This window comes from Pagrus major, chromosome 6 (genome assembly GCF_040436345.1).
Source record: "Pagrus major chromosome 6, Pma_NU_1.0".
NCBI classification, from domain to species: domain Eukaryota; kingdom Metazoa; phylum Chordata; class Actinopteri; order Spariformes; family Sparidae; genus Pagrus; species Pagrus major.
In genome coordinates this window covers 9,985,167-9,998,135 of record NC_133220.1, presented here as the reverse complement: position 1 = coordinate 9,998,135, position 12,969 = coordinate 9,985,167, and the positions used below count along the sequence as shown (strand labels likewise).

The 12,969-nt window shown below is 42.3% G+C and overlaps 1 protein-coding gene across 1 annotated transcript; it reads right to left on the bottom strand.

The window, feature by feature from the left end:
• Positions 1 to 262: 262 nt before the first annotated feature.
• Positions 263 to 12,284, bottom strand: padi2 (peptidyl arginine deiminase, type II). Its single transcript, XM_073468518.1, has 16 exons — positions 12,150 to 12,284; positions 9,574 to 9,745; positions 9,217 to 9,286; positions 8,874 to 8,935; positions 8,335 to 8,452; positions 7,791 to 7,937; positions 7,439 to 7,629; positions 6,881 to 6,984; positions 6,445 to 6,556; positions 5,993 to 6,100; positions 4,773 to 4,924; positions 4,492 to 4,639; positions 3,069 to 3,162; positions 2,892 to 2,971; positions 1,539 to 1,682; positions 263 to 1,411 (listed from the first exon to the last, which is right to left on the bottom strand). Exons 1-16 carry the CDS (start codon positions 12,239 to 12,241, stop codon positions 1,178 to 1,180), a joined length of 2,028 nt encoding a protein of 675 aa, XP_073324619.1. The 5' UTR covers positions 12,242 to 12,284; the 3' UTR covers positions 263 to 1,177.
• Between the last annotated feature and the right edge of the window lie 685 nt (positions 12,285 to 12,969).

Here is a 12,969-nt window from a genome sequence, read left to right as displayed (position 1 = left end):
ACTCGTCTTGAAGTTGCCTTTCTAATGATTGTGTCGCGTGGGCTGCTTTGAAGGCGGGGTCGTGTTTAAAGGCACTGCGTTGCGAGCTGGCAACTGAATGTAAAAACCTGGCAGATACGCGTTTATCTGCTCCAATGAATGGTGGTACTGTGCTGACTCCTGGTCACGGTAAACTTGAGTCCGAGGCAGTTCACCTCTCCTGAGCGGAGAAGCTTTTTCCTGTCTTGAGTTTGTTATAAAGGAAAGCACTGATGCAGTTTGAGCTGAGTCGTTTTATTTCGGTAATATGACTGAAGCAGACATGCGATTTATTGTCTGTAGTGAATTAAAGACAGCATTTATAGTTTTTTGAAAGTACAAAAGTTTTAAGACACTGGACCAAATGCAAAACTGCCTATAAAATGTATTCATTGAGCTGTTAATAGCTACAAAACACTGAATAAAGTAACAGTTTGCATTTGACTTGGCAAAAAAAAATGGCATTAGAAAAAAATATACAGACTTTCTGTAACAAGTACACATTTGTGTATTACAGCCTTTATGAAAAGATATGATTTCAAATGATTTTCCTCTGAACTTTGGAAATGCTTGAGTAGATAAAGTGCGCCCTCTGGTGGCTCTGTATTATTATAGCACATCACTATGTGGTACCATTCATCTAGCTGTGCTTGCACTGTAGGCCAACAGCCGGCCAAAACCACAACAAAATTGGGAGTGAATCCTCTATGTGCTCGATTCAAATGATTGTATTTCTTGTATTTTGGGTTCTTGTCAACAGTCTGCTTAAGCCCTTGTTCAAAAGACTTGTTTGTAAATATTGCTTTTCATCCTTTTTTGTAAATAAAGCCAACAAAAATGTTTAATAAAGATGAAGATGCATACGGTAGATCAAACCTCTGTGGTAATTCTTCCTATATAAATGTTGATGGTTACTGTGCAAGTATTGTCATCTGAAAATGAGGCACATGTTAATTAGAAAACAGTGGCACATATTGCAAAGTGATTGCTCGGAAAAATTTGTTGTTTTTCATGATTTTAAGACAGAAAAAAATGTAAGGCCTCGACAAGAAAGATATCTCTTCCCACCTAAAGCTAACTCAAGGGTTTCTTCTAAGATTTGAAAACAAGGACTCGTTCTGCGCCTGTTACCCATCTCCATCTACTGTCAAGTATTCATTCACATCTCCAGGTTCCACCACTTGTAGTCAAACGGTTCCCTGCGGACGTTGGAGCCACAGTGCACCTCTCCCAGCAGTTTGTGGTAGGAGGCGAAGTCATCGATGAACGTGCAGCTGAGGCCCAGGCCCTCCAACAGGGAGAGCATCTCAGTCTCCAGGGCGCAGCGTCCGTTCACCTTGGGGCCGTAGGGCTTGGGGATGCCTAGGTTTTTCCCCAAGACGATCATGTTCACCTGGAAACAGATGTGACAGATCACAAGACTCATTTACTTACATTTTATTTATCACTGATGAGTGCATTCATGTCTTTTAAATTCAAAACAACCATTGGAAAATGATCACAGCGATGTCTGAACACACCATGTCAGGGTAGTAAGCCACAGCTCTGTACTCAGTCTCGTCGCTCCCCGTCACTAACTTGAAGAGGATTGGCAGGTCGATGATGTCCTTATCATCCAGGCCCAGCTCTCTCTTCAGGACATCCCTGTTCCAGTCGACGCAGTGCTGACAGAGAGCAGACGGTACAACTACATCATCCACTGCTCATTCTGTAATCATGGTCTGTCTCTTATTCACATAGAAATCCTCAAAACCAACATTATGAGGTGCTTGACAACAACAACAGTAAACAACAGTAAGTTCCCACACACACTTTTCACTGCATTGATAGATTTATTAATAAAGGTCAAGGTTTCACTGATGTGGCCGAAATGTCGACCACTTGTTTAATAAATCTATCAGGAAAGAGTTGAAAAGTGTGTGTGGGGAATTTACTCTTCGGTTCCGTCATAGGATGCCACCTTTCTTGTCATGCTCAGAACGACGAAGGTGGACCCAAACGCAAGAGACGGCAGGCAGGCGCATCAGTTGCAGAACTTTATTCCAAAACTTTATTCCACCCATTCCCCTCATCTGCCTGGAAATAAGAGAGCAGGGAGGGGGCTAATAAGCACTTGGAACAGGGCAGGACTAATTGAAATGCAGGCTGGAGAGGAGCACAGGAACACAGGAGGGAAGCACAGTGTTGCAGTAGGGGCACACAAGCTCAGAGAACATGCAGGAGCACATAGTGTGCACAAAAAAAAAAAGTTTTGGAACTTGGTAATGACAGAAGAAAATGGCCAGGTGGGACACAAGACTAAGATTAGCAATGCCAAACGTCAGCTTGGGTGGTGTAAAGCACACCGCCATTGAAATCTAGAGCATGTTGTCTGATGTCATGAACCTTTTTACGACCTCGCCTGCTGATTGACAAATCATAGTTTGGCTGGATGCCTGGAGAACAGTGCTGCCTGAATGCAATGGTGCCAACTGTAAAGTTTGGAGGAGGAGGACTAATGGTCTGAGGCCGTCTTTCATGATTAAGGCTCAGCCCCTTCGTTCCACTGAGGGGATATCATCCTGATCTTACCCACATCCGTCACCTTTGGGATGAACTGAAACGCTGACAGTGTGCCAGGCCTTATCTATCAACATCAGTGCTGGCGCTCACTAATGCTCTCGTGGCCAAACGGGAGCAAAATCCCTGCAGCCAGGTTCCAAAATCCTGTGGAAAGCCTTCAGAGTGGAGGCTGTAGCAGCGTATTAAAGGATGTCCACATACCTCTGACCAAACAGCGCAGATTACAGTACATCCCCAGCAAGAAACCACATATAATGTTTGGATTTTCACAGATTGAGCCAGTCTTTCATCATCCTTTCTGTCTCACTCACCTGCACGTAGCTATTATGAGCTCGGAGATCCTCATCATCGAGGATCTCATCCACTGTAATTGGTTCTTCATCTTCCACACCTTTTAGGAACCATTATTCAGAGTGTTGAGAATTATGTGATGAGTTTGTAGATTACGGCACATTTTCTGCAGATAGTATTATTAAAGATGAGCCTACCCTCGAACAGTTTGGCTTGTCCGTGTCCATCCCTCTGCAAGCTTTTGAATAGTTTATAGCCTGCGTCTGGGCTGGCCAGCAGCAGCCGGAAGCCCTGTGCACAGAAACACAAGAGACAAAGATAACACTGGCTGTCTCTTATCCTGAGAGCTTATGCAATCTCACAATGGACGTAACAGCATTTCACTATCACGTCCTCTCTTCTAACTAATTGATTCTTCAGTTAAGCAGTTTAAGAGGTTTCTGTTTAAAGGCATACTATGCAGGAGTTTGACAAAACAATTAATATTATCATAAAGAAGAATTCCCTCTCAGTCATCATTCATGACCCAGTAGAAGTGTGTGGTGGCGTCTGCATCTCCAGAGACGCTGCCCTCTACACGTACTTTATTGGTATTTTATTGTATTCAGGACCCAACGCAACTCTCACAGGAGTGGGCGGTCAAAAAGCAAATAACAGGTCCTGGGATTGCTAGCTAACTAGAGTTAACACGGTCATTTTCCACTTATTTTTGACAGCTGATCCGTGGGAGTAATGGAACATGGAGGAGCTGTAGGTATCAGGCTGCAGTTCAGAAAGGTAACTCCCTCCTCTTTCATAACGTTAATTAATAATGTATTGGCAATAACTGAATTATTGCCAAACAGGTTCTTTTGCTTTTTGCTTTGACAATAAATCAAATGAAACTTTGTATGTTGCGATAAGATGTCTTTCATTAATATCACACACTGTGTTTTCCCTGCGGGACGGGAGAAGGCACAAAATCAATGAAACTCTATTGTGCGGGAGTGAATGTTAAGGATGTTTGCGGGTGTGGGCGGGAGTGGACACACACATCGAAGGAACGGGCGGAAGTGGACCACACAGCACCTAGGAGATGGTGGTAATGGTCAGAAATTCAGGGGAAGCAGGATGAAGAAAACACTCCCACGCAGGGCTCTAGTGTGTAGCCCCGAGCCAATAACGGCATATGGTCTGTTTCGGGGACTGTATAAAAACACAGCGACCAGGGGACGTTGTTGTCTCTGTCTCTCTGCTCTCAGTCAGTTACAGATGTATAAACAGCTGCAGGTCTGTTGACCGAGGGCGGGGCTGAGCTACACACACACAGACTGAGCAGGCGGACAGGATGCACTTTGGCTGCACTCACGCAAAATCCGGGCGGCGTTGTGGAGGTTCTTGGACAGCCTTGAAACAATCAAAAGATAACGTTTAATTCCTCTGATCCCACTGCTCTGATCTCGCTAACGACGCTCCCTCTCTTAATTCACTCTCTAGCTTGCCTGACCACTGCTGCTCTCTCTCTCTCTCGCTCTCAGCTTTGTCAGTTGAGCCAGAGATGAGGGGCCAATTTTGAAATGGGTGTTTACCAACAGCAACTGACAAATCCTTCATAGTATGCCTTTAAAAGGGAATATTTACCTTTCTGTCAGGTGCAGGAACAAAACTCATGAATTCATCTATGTGGCCGACATAGAGCCAGTCAGAAAACAAGGCAACGGGCTCCTGAACCTTCTGAGCCCACAAGAAGTCTTGAACTACTTTGGTCATGTTCCGTCCTTTAGTTGCCCTTCAAGAAAGAGAGAGATGCACGTATGTTCACAAATAAACTGGACTTATTAATTATATGAATATGCTCTTTTATAAATGCTTCATATTCTTCCTAAGTCATGGATTCATCTCTGGGTCTCTTGCACACTCACGTGGGGAAGGCCACTCCAATGAGGATCCTGCCCAGGGGGTAGTTTTTTCCGTTCACAGTGACGGGAGGACTAACCTCCAGATTACCGAATGAGTCCAGGCTGCTCACATCTTTTCTCTCAGCCACCCTCGTCACATAGCCGAAGTCGGGACCCTGAGGACATGAAGGTGGTTAAAGATCCACTCCAGACGTGTTTTAAAATCATATGGAAATACTCTGCATCGGACAATGAACTACCTATAAGTAACATCTTAAAATGTACATCCCTTTTTTAAAAACCCATTATCTATGAATTTGCAAATATTTTTCATCTCAAAAGTTTGACTGCCATATATAAGATGTCTCCTACTTCACTGAAAACTTTTTTGTTTTCAGTGATTGTGCACTTGACCTCACACCTTTAACAAAGATATAATTCACGCACAGAGGACCTTCCCCCTTTAGCAGCTTAATGTGAAAACAGCCTCCTACTGTTCAACTCTGCACATACTGTACATCATCCTGCACAGGGAAGCTGAACTATCCAGGTGAAAAAACAGAGAGGAAAACACATTTCTGGGTCAAGGGGGACTTTAAAGCAGCAAAGGAAGCAACACTTCACTTTTGTTGATTTTGGCAGCTCTGCTGGACGAAAGCGAGATGAGCACCACCGCCTCCTCTTTTAAAGATCTTCTTTTGTAAGCTTGTGCAACAATGACCCCTTATTTTATCAATATTATTTTGGCCTTTTCACGGCTTTATACGACAGGACAGCTAAAGACTGAAAGGAAACACTATGAGATAACACACACCAAAGGGCCACAAGCTCTATCAACTGAGCGCCCTGATACTACTATTTTTAAGGATCTGTGCAGGATGCATAGCAATGGGGTAATGTGTCTATTCGTGGCTATCTAAGAATAATAACAATATGACAACAGTGGAACAAATTAAAATGTGTTTTAGTAGGCATACTGTTCACTCCTAGGTTACATGCACGCCTACAGCTAACAGATTTGGGTGCTTTTAGTGCTCAGTAATGGCAATTTTGTAGAAATACCTAAAGTTATCAACATGCCTTAGTATTGTTATGATTTTGCATGGAGTTGGACTCCGTGACCCTGCTCATAACCAGTTAAAAGTTGGTTTATGATTAGATACAAAATGATGCCAGAACCTTTGCCCTGAAAGCATATTCTATTAACAAACACCAGAGAAGAGAAATCTGAGTCTATCTCTCACCAGTAGTTCGTTATATGGAAAGTCCTCGAGTTTTCCATCTCGAGGGGAATCCAGAACGACAGGAAACCGCTGATGAGGTGCGTCGATGTAACCAAACTCCAGCTCATCCTGAAAAATAGATTTAATATGAGTTATTATTATATTTACTTGTCCTCTGAGGTTTTTAATAACAAAAAATACGTTGCTGATTTTCGTCTTTTCTGTGTGCTTGTCATTTTTCAAAGAAGCACATTTTTTTCAATTGATGCTCTTTCCCATGAAGTCTTCTTTGTTTATTTTACGCATTCTTCCTCTTTAGTTTCGCAATGTGGCAATGAAGTAACCAATGCCGCCGTTATTGTGGCCGGAAAAGAGGCGCCAAGTTTCCTAAGAATAAACTCCAGACACTGACGCCTCAGACGTACTTCCCATAAACAGCATAGATGTGAAAGTGAAGCACATTTTTTTCCTACCTGCATCCAGCGATCTCCTCTGTTCATGTACTCATGGCAAATCTTCAGCTTGTACCCGCTCGTTTTGACGAGGTTCCTCATCCCTTTAAGGAACTGGTAGTTATCGGTTGTGCTGAGAAGGTAAACACAGACAGAGAAGAGGTTTTAACAACAGCAATAATATGCAAGTTCATCTGGCTTTTTACATCTTCTATTCCACCAATAACCAACATCATTATTCAAACTCTTTTAGGTAAAACAAACAAAAACAAAAACAAAATCAAATAAAATGAAATATCTTTAAAACTCAGGGACAAGGGTGTTGCTATGAATCATTGCTCGCATGTGTAATTTTCTTGGTAGTGTGAGTTAAAATGAAGAGGAGCGTGTAACACTAAAATCCTTTTGACACGATTATTGTCATCATCAGCTTTATTATTCACTCGTGTGCTCTTACCTGCAGACAAACACCTCAATGGGCTCGAGGGTGTTTGGGGTCATGATCCACGGTGCCACTCTGAAGACGACTTTGTCTGTGAAAATAGGCGTCTCAGGGAGAGCCTGTAAAAACATGAGAGGCTGCTGAGTAGTGTCAGCTGTACTCTCTTTATGTCAAGTGATTTGACTTAAGAAAAATCTAAAAGACATATAAAGATATATAAACCTGAGCTTTTTTCAGTGAATAAATTCGTCTGATGGTGTTGTCAAAAATATCAAAATATCGATTAATAACAGTTCGGAATATTTGAAACTGTTTACATACTAGTATTGATACTGATACTAGTTGTGGTTTCTTGCTCTTCCTTCTCTTCGACGGCGAGTCCACACAATCTGCTGCCGAAATAGTCAAATTAGCTTAAATATTGTTGTGTTATATTTATCTTCAAACATTTAATGCCCTCAATCGAACGTGGTATCAAATATCAATATTTCTGTATCAAAGTTAGAAATTTCAGTATCGTGACAACCCTAGTGGGAGATGAAACTCAGACTGTTAAAATGCTGCAGGTCTTACTTCACCGATGGGCTCCAACAGACTGAGGTTGATGCTGATGAGCCCATCGAAGTCTCTGTCACAAAAACGGAGGCCCTCCACGTAAAACTTCATCTCTGCATCACCTCCGAGGTAAGGCACTTCGCTGGACAGGACCTCACTGCTCAGAACCATTGGGTAGTCCTTCAAAAAGACGTTCAAGAAACTCCCCGCTGAAGTAAGAACGACATAAAAGCAAGGTTCAAATACTGAGGCGCTTCATCGTGAAAAAGAAAAAAATAAGCTCACTAAAATAAAGGATCTAAAGCCAGCTGAATTACATGTTTGTTACATCATCTGTACTGGGGCATTCACACCCTTCATCTTTACTCACTCAGGCTATTATTCTCAGAGTCTCTGGTCCTGAAGACTCTGGCACTCTCTGCATCACTCTGAGAGATGTGCATGGTGAGCTTGTAGCCCTCTGGGAGTTTGGCAGGTCCTTTGGTCCGCAGCACCATGACAGACATGTCCTTCAGATCTGCACATCCACAAAGAGTCACGTTAATGTTGCCTACATGTGTCGTTGTGTTCTTAGATTTTGAAGCGCACATGTAACAGATACATGACATAAATCTGCTCTGAAGCTAAACACTAATATTAATGTGGGGTTGTATTCATGATAGTTATAAGGATGTGAATGAGACAAACCAAGTACTATCAGATTTCAGCTCGACTGGTTTTTCAACTGCAAAGTCATTCGAGTGGCCTACTTTATCAACACGCCCTCTACACCCACACAGTATTATTAACTAATCTACCTTATCATCTCTTTAGTCTGCTGACTTTGCAGAAGCAAATACGATCGACCCAAATGCCAACATGAAAAAGCTAATAGTGCAGAGGTGGTGAAGCACCAAGATGCCGTGCTGTTTTACCTGACACTCTGGAGATGTAGCGCTGGGCGTGGTCTAGTTTCTTCCAGTAGCTTTGCTCTGAGTCACAGTTGACCAGCAGGATGGCTCCATGCCCATCAGAACCCCATTTCCACGATCCCTAACAAGTTTTCAACAAACCGGACGTGAATGAATTTGACTCACATTTCGCTGGAAGATGTTTTGCAAGGCACTTAAACTTCTGTCCTTCTGACATTTATCAAGGTCAGAGGAGGAACTTAAATGAATTGAAAAGTTCAACAACATGTCAAGGCAAAACTTGAGCCTTCTCTGAATACAGCCTGTTCAGGCATATACAGAAGAGGCAGCGTGACAAGTTCAGAAATGTCAATAGGAAGCAGGAACATTTTATAATGATTAATCTGCAGCGCTGAGTTGGTTCCATAAATAGAAGCCTATTCAGTTTGTTACACCTGGCATGTTATTGTTTATTGGAAAATGAAAAGAGGAGAAAATATCTCCCCCATTAGGTGTTGCACTGTGTCTGCACCGCCATCTTAACCCGACACATCTGAGCTCACCTTGTTAGGGTTGTTTTTCTCCACCACACCGTCTCTGTCAGCATCCACATCCAGAGAGATCTCTGCGTGACAGACACATTTGTTTATCCCAAAGAGCCTTCGCATGGCCAAAATATTTCAGATAGTGTTTTCATATCAGTGTACAGCTGATGTTTCTAAAAGGCTGTGTTGATACCCACATATAAACCCTTTCAGTAAATATATGAGTCATGTTTGGATTTCGATGTGCTTTTAAACACGCCGCTAATTCAAACTAAGTTTAAAGGTTAAACAAATAATTAGCTGTAATAAATCTTTATTTATTCGTCAGAAAAATGCATGTTGTTATTGTGCTTTGACTTACCAACAGCTGTCAGGTGCAGGATTGCTGTCCCCACCACTTTTTTACTCTCATCATAGTACCTGACAGACAGCTTATAAAACAAAGTCACATGTTATTTATATGGTAAATGGTCTTGCATTTCTATAGCGCTTTTCCAGTCTACTGACAGCTCAAAGCGCTTTACAATACTTGCCACATTCACCCATTCACACACACATTCATACACCGATGGCAGAGGCTGCCATGCAAGGTGCCAACTGCTCATCAGGAGCAATTTGGGGTTCAGTATCTTGCTCAAGGACACTTCGACATGTAGCTGGGGGGAGCTGGGATTCAAACTTTGTTGCATCAGAGTCATCCGCTTCCAACCTACTTTACCTTGTTATCATTTTCAGTTTCGCTGGCCTTGCTCATGCTGATGAGCAGCACTGGGCTTCCACTGAGAGGGATGGGAGAGAGGTGGGACATCTCCTGGGGTGGGGGGCTGATGCTGTACTGAACATTGGGAGTGCACTTCACAGAGAAGAACTTGCAGCTGGGAGGGGCACTCCTGGGAAACCAAGACAAACGGGACATTATGGAAGCAAGTTAGAGCTTGTTTACACAACACAAACAGACCGTATTAAACACAAAGTACGGGTGAGAGAAAATATTTGTGCTATACGAGTCAGGACGAGCGTCGGCGTGCGCAGCAAACGCACAAGCTCGGATTTCATGGTTCAACAGGTGGTAAGCCAAAGTAGCAGCTGAAGTCATGATAAGAGTTACTCGAGATAAATGGTTTAAACATGTGTGACTGTTTTTATTAAAATAACTCATTATTATGGTGTGATGCAGATAGAAACTGCAGAGGAAGTTAAAGGTTGAAGAGCGGGTGGTAAAATTCCCACTACGCCTCGCTTCCAGAGTATGATAACACTGACAAGACGCCTCCATGAGAAAAAGGGGCACTTGTTCTACACATTTCTTTGGAACATGAATCTTTTGGTGATATGAGTCGCAAGTGAGGACACGCCTGTATTCTGCCTAAGGACCAGACACCTGACAGTCTCACACTATACCACCACTAGATCTCAGGTTTCCCATGTGTCAGCTATTCCGCAGTATGTCATTACCACGTATTTATTGAAGAGTAGGCACCATACGGGCAAATGAACTTACACTGGTCAGTGATTTTTTATAACCAATAATCACAAAAGCACATTAAAGATTTATCAGTTGCTGCAATTGTTCCTCTCTCTGTCTACACTGTGACGAGATCCCTTCCAAATGTGACTCCACTGTAAATGATGGGGCACAAAATTCCCTTTGAGGGCAAGAAACCACTCATAAAAAGTGAATTTTATGCTAAAAAGACTGTAACGTTGGAAGATATCCACTTGATTTTCCTTACTTGAACTCCTCAAACCTCATATTAACTTTGCATTTTGCCCAGAGCTAGAATGAGATCTCTTCATGGCAAGATAAGACGGGAGGAATGATGAGATCCACCAATAAGGAGCACTGCTTTACTATCAATGTGAATCTGTCTTTAGGATTTGAAAACAAAGCTCCTTAACAAGACAAGGCCTCTAGTGTCCTTTTATTACACTTTCATTTTTAGATATTCCCATAACCCGTCAGCACCCCTGGGTGTCAAGGCTGTGTGCCAGTCACACACTCGGCCCAGTGTAAACTATCCTCGCTCTGTTCTGTTGTGTAGGAAGACATTTGGCAGAAAGTAGAGCTCACATTTCTTTGGGGATAACAACGTCTCTCCTGTTGGACAGCAACAACAGAGGATTGTTGTTTTTCTCCTCAGAACAAAAGACCGTCGGGGCCGCCATCACCAGGATCTGCATACGAATGACAATGTCTCCTGCTGCTCGTGATATTGGCTATAATGGAGTTATTATACACTCCGTAGCCAGTTTATTAGGTACAAGTACAAAGTCCAAATGACCATAAAACTGAATCAATGCCTCCCTAAAACATTTCAAACAAAAACTGATCACTATCACCTTCAAGATGTTAGGATTTACTGCAGGACTGCACACGTTTTAGCAACTGAGTGTATGTTTTATAACAATAGGGATCAAATCTAAACGTATAGCTCTGGATTCTGACTGCTGAACTGGTTGTCTATTGAACTCTTCATATTTGAAACAAAAATTGGAAATGAGACACAGCCTACACACCAGTGATGGAATATAACTAAGTACTTAACTACTGTACTTAAGTACAACTTTATGGTACTTGTACTTTACTTCCAATTTTCTGCTACTTCATTGATGCATAAGAAATACAACACATTGGACATATTCAGCATTGAGTATAGCCAGTGATGGAATGTAACTAAGTACAGGTACTCTGTACTTAAGTACACTTTTCAAGTACTTGTACTTTACTTGAGTATTTCCATTTTCTGTTACTTTAGGCGAATAGTGCACTTTTTACTCCACAACATTCATTTGATAACTTTAGAGTTACTTTTCAGTCACACTGACTCTGATGACCAGAATACTGGATCTGATAATCGACCAGCCCATTAATCTATCGACCCACAGTATGATGCATATACTTAAATGTAAATATGATCAGCTTCAGTTACTGCCAGAAAAGTGCATTTAATATCAGATACTAAAATACTTTTACTCAGCTACAACTTGTATGGCTGACTTTCACTTTCACCAAAACCAGATTTAAGATTGATATCTTTACTTTAACTCATGTGTGACCTTTGGGTGCTTTTCACAACGCTGCTACACACTGAAGCCACTACCATAACGACAGTGGTAACCAAGGTAACGCATAGAACATAATATAATAGAATATTTCTAGATTAAACATCCCAAAATCACCAAACAACTCGCAACACAAATAGTCTAGACGGATGCGCGCGCGCGCGTGTGTGTGTGTGCATGTATGGGTGTGTGCATGTATGTATTCATCAACAGGTTGAAATATGATCCTACCTGCTCAGGTTCACATTGAGCTCCGACCCGACCACGCACACAACCTTTGCAGTCCTATCATAATCTACACTGAGGGTCCGGGGGTGAATCATGGCTGCGGTCCTCTCTGCTCCTCTGCAGACAGACTGGCACTGAATGAATGCACAGCTATTGTTGTGTATCAGGAAGCGAAAACGCAGACGGCTTGACTGGCACACTGTCCGGTGTGACGGCGACAGGAGATTATAAAGGCTGCAGGTGCTTAAGGTCCAAGCCGCTCGCTGATTTGTCGGCCAACTGCACCAACCCCACCCTCCTCCTCCCCCCCGTCCATGTCAGCTATCTCTATGTCCCTTCTGTCTCTTGTGTTTACTCATCCCCTCAGCATTCCTCTATTTATTTAGCCTATATTAAGACATGCACTTCAATAATTTACAACAGCCTCGGTAACAACACTGTTTGCTTTGAGGTGTCTTTTGTCTTTTGCATCACTATTCACTACTCAGAATCAGTTCGGGATATATTGGGATATGAGCGCATATGTGCAATAAAAGTCCAAATTAAATGTGTCGCATCATTTTTGGGGAGCAGCAATATTCACACAACGAAAAAGAAAATAAAAAGTCAGATTCGTCACAGAGTAAACAATCAAGTGAAACTCTAAAAAATATCCCTAACTAATTTAAAGTGGTGCATTGCAGAAGTATTAGTGTAGTTTTATTATCTATGTACGCACGCATGCGCAGTAGTAAGGAGACAGTTTTCACCTACATGTAAAAGGCGTTTTATCTCCAATGCTGCACACAGTAGAATGAAAGTAAGTAAAAGCAAACAGCTCCTT

Excerpts from the sequence above, each read along its gene's own strand:
- padi2 (XM_073468518.1), bottom strand. The coding sequence starts at position 12,241 with ATGATTCACCCCCGGACCCTCAGTGTAGATTATGATAGGACTGCAAAG. Across the intron at positions 8,453-8,873 it reads AGAAAAACAACCCTAACAAG|GGATCGTGGAAATGGGGTTC; the intron begins GTGAGCTCAGAT and ends AAAACTTGTTAG. Across the intron at positions 7,630-7,790 it reads CTCTGAGAATAATAGCCTGA|CGGGGAGTTTCTTGAACGTC; the intron begins GTGAGTAAAGAT and ends TTCTTACTTCAG.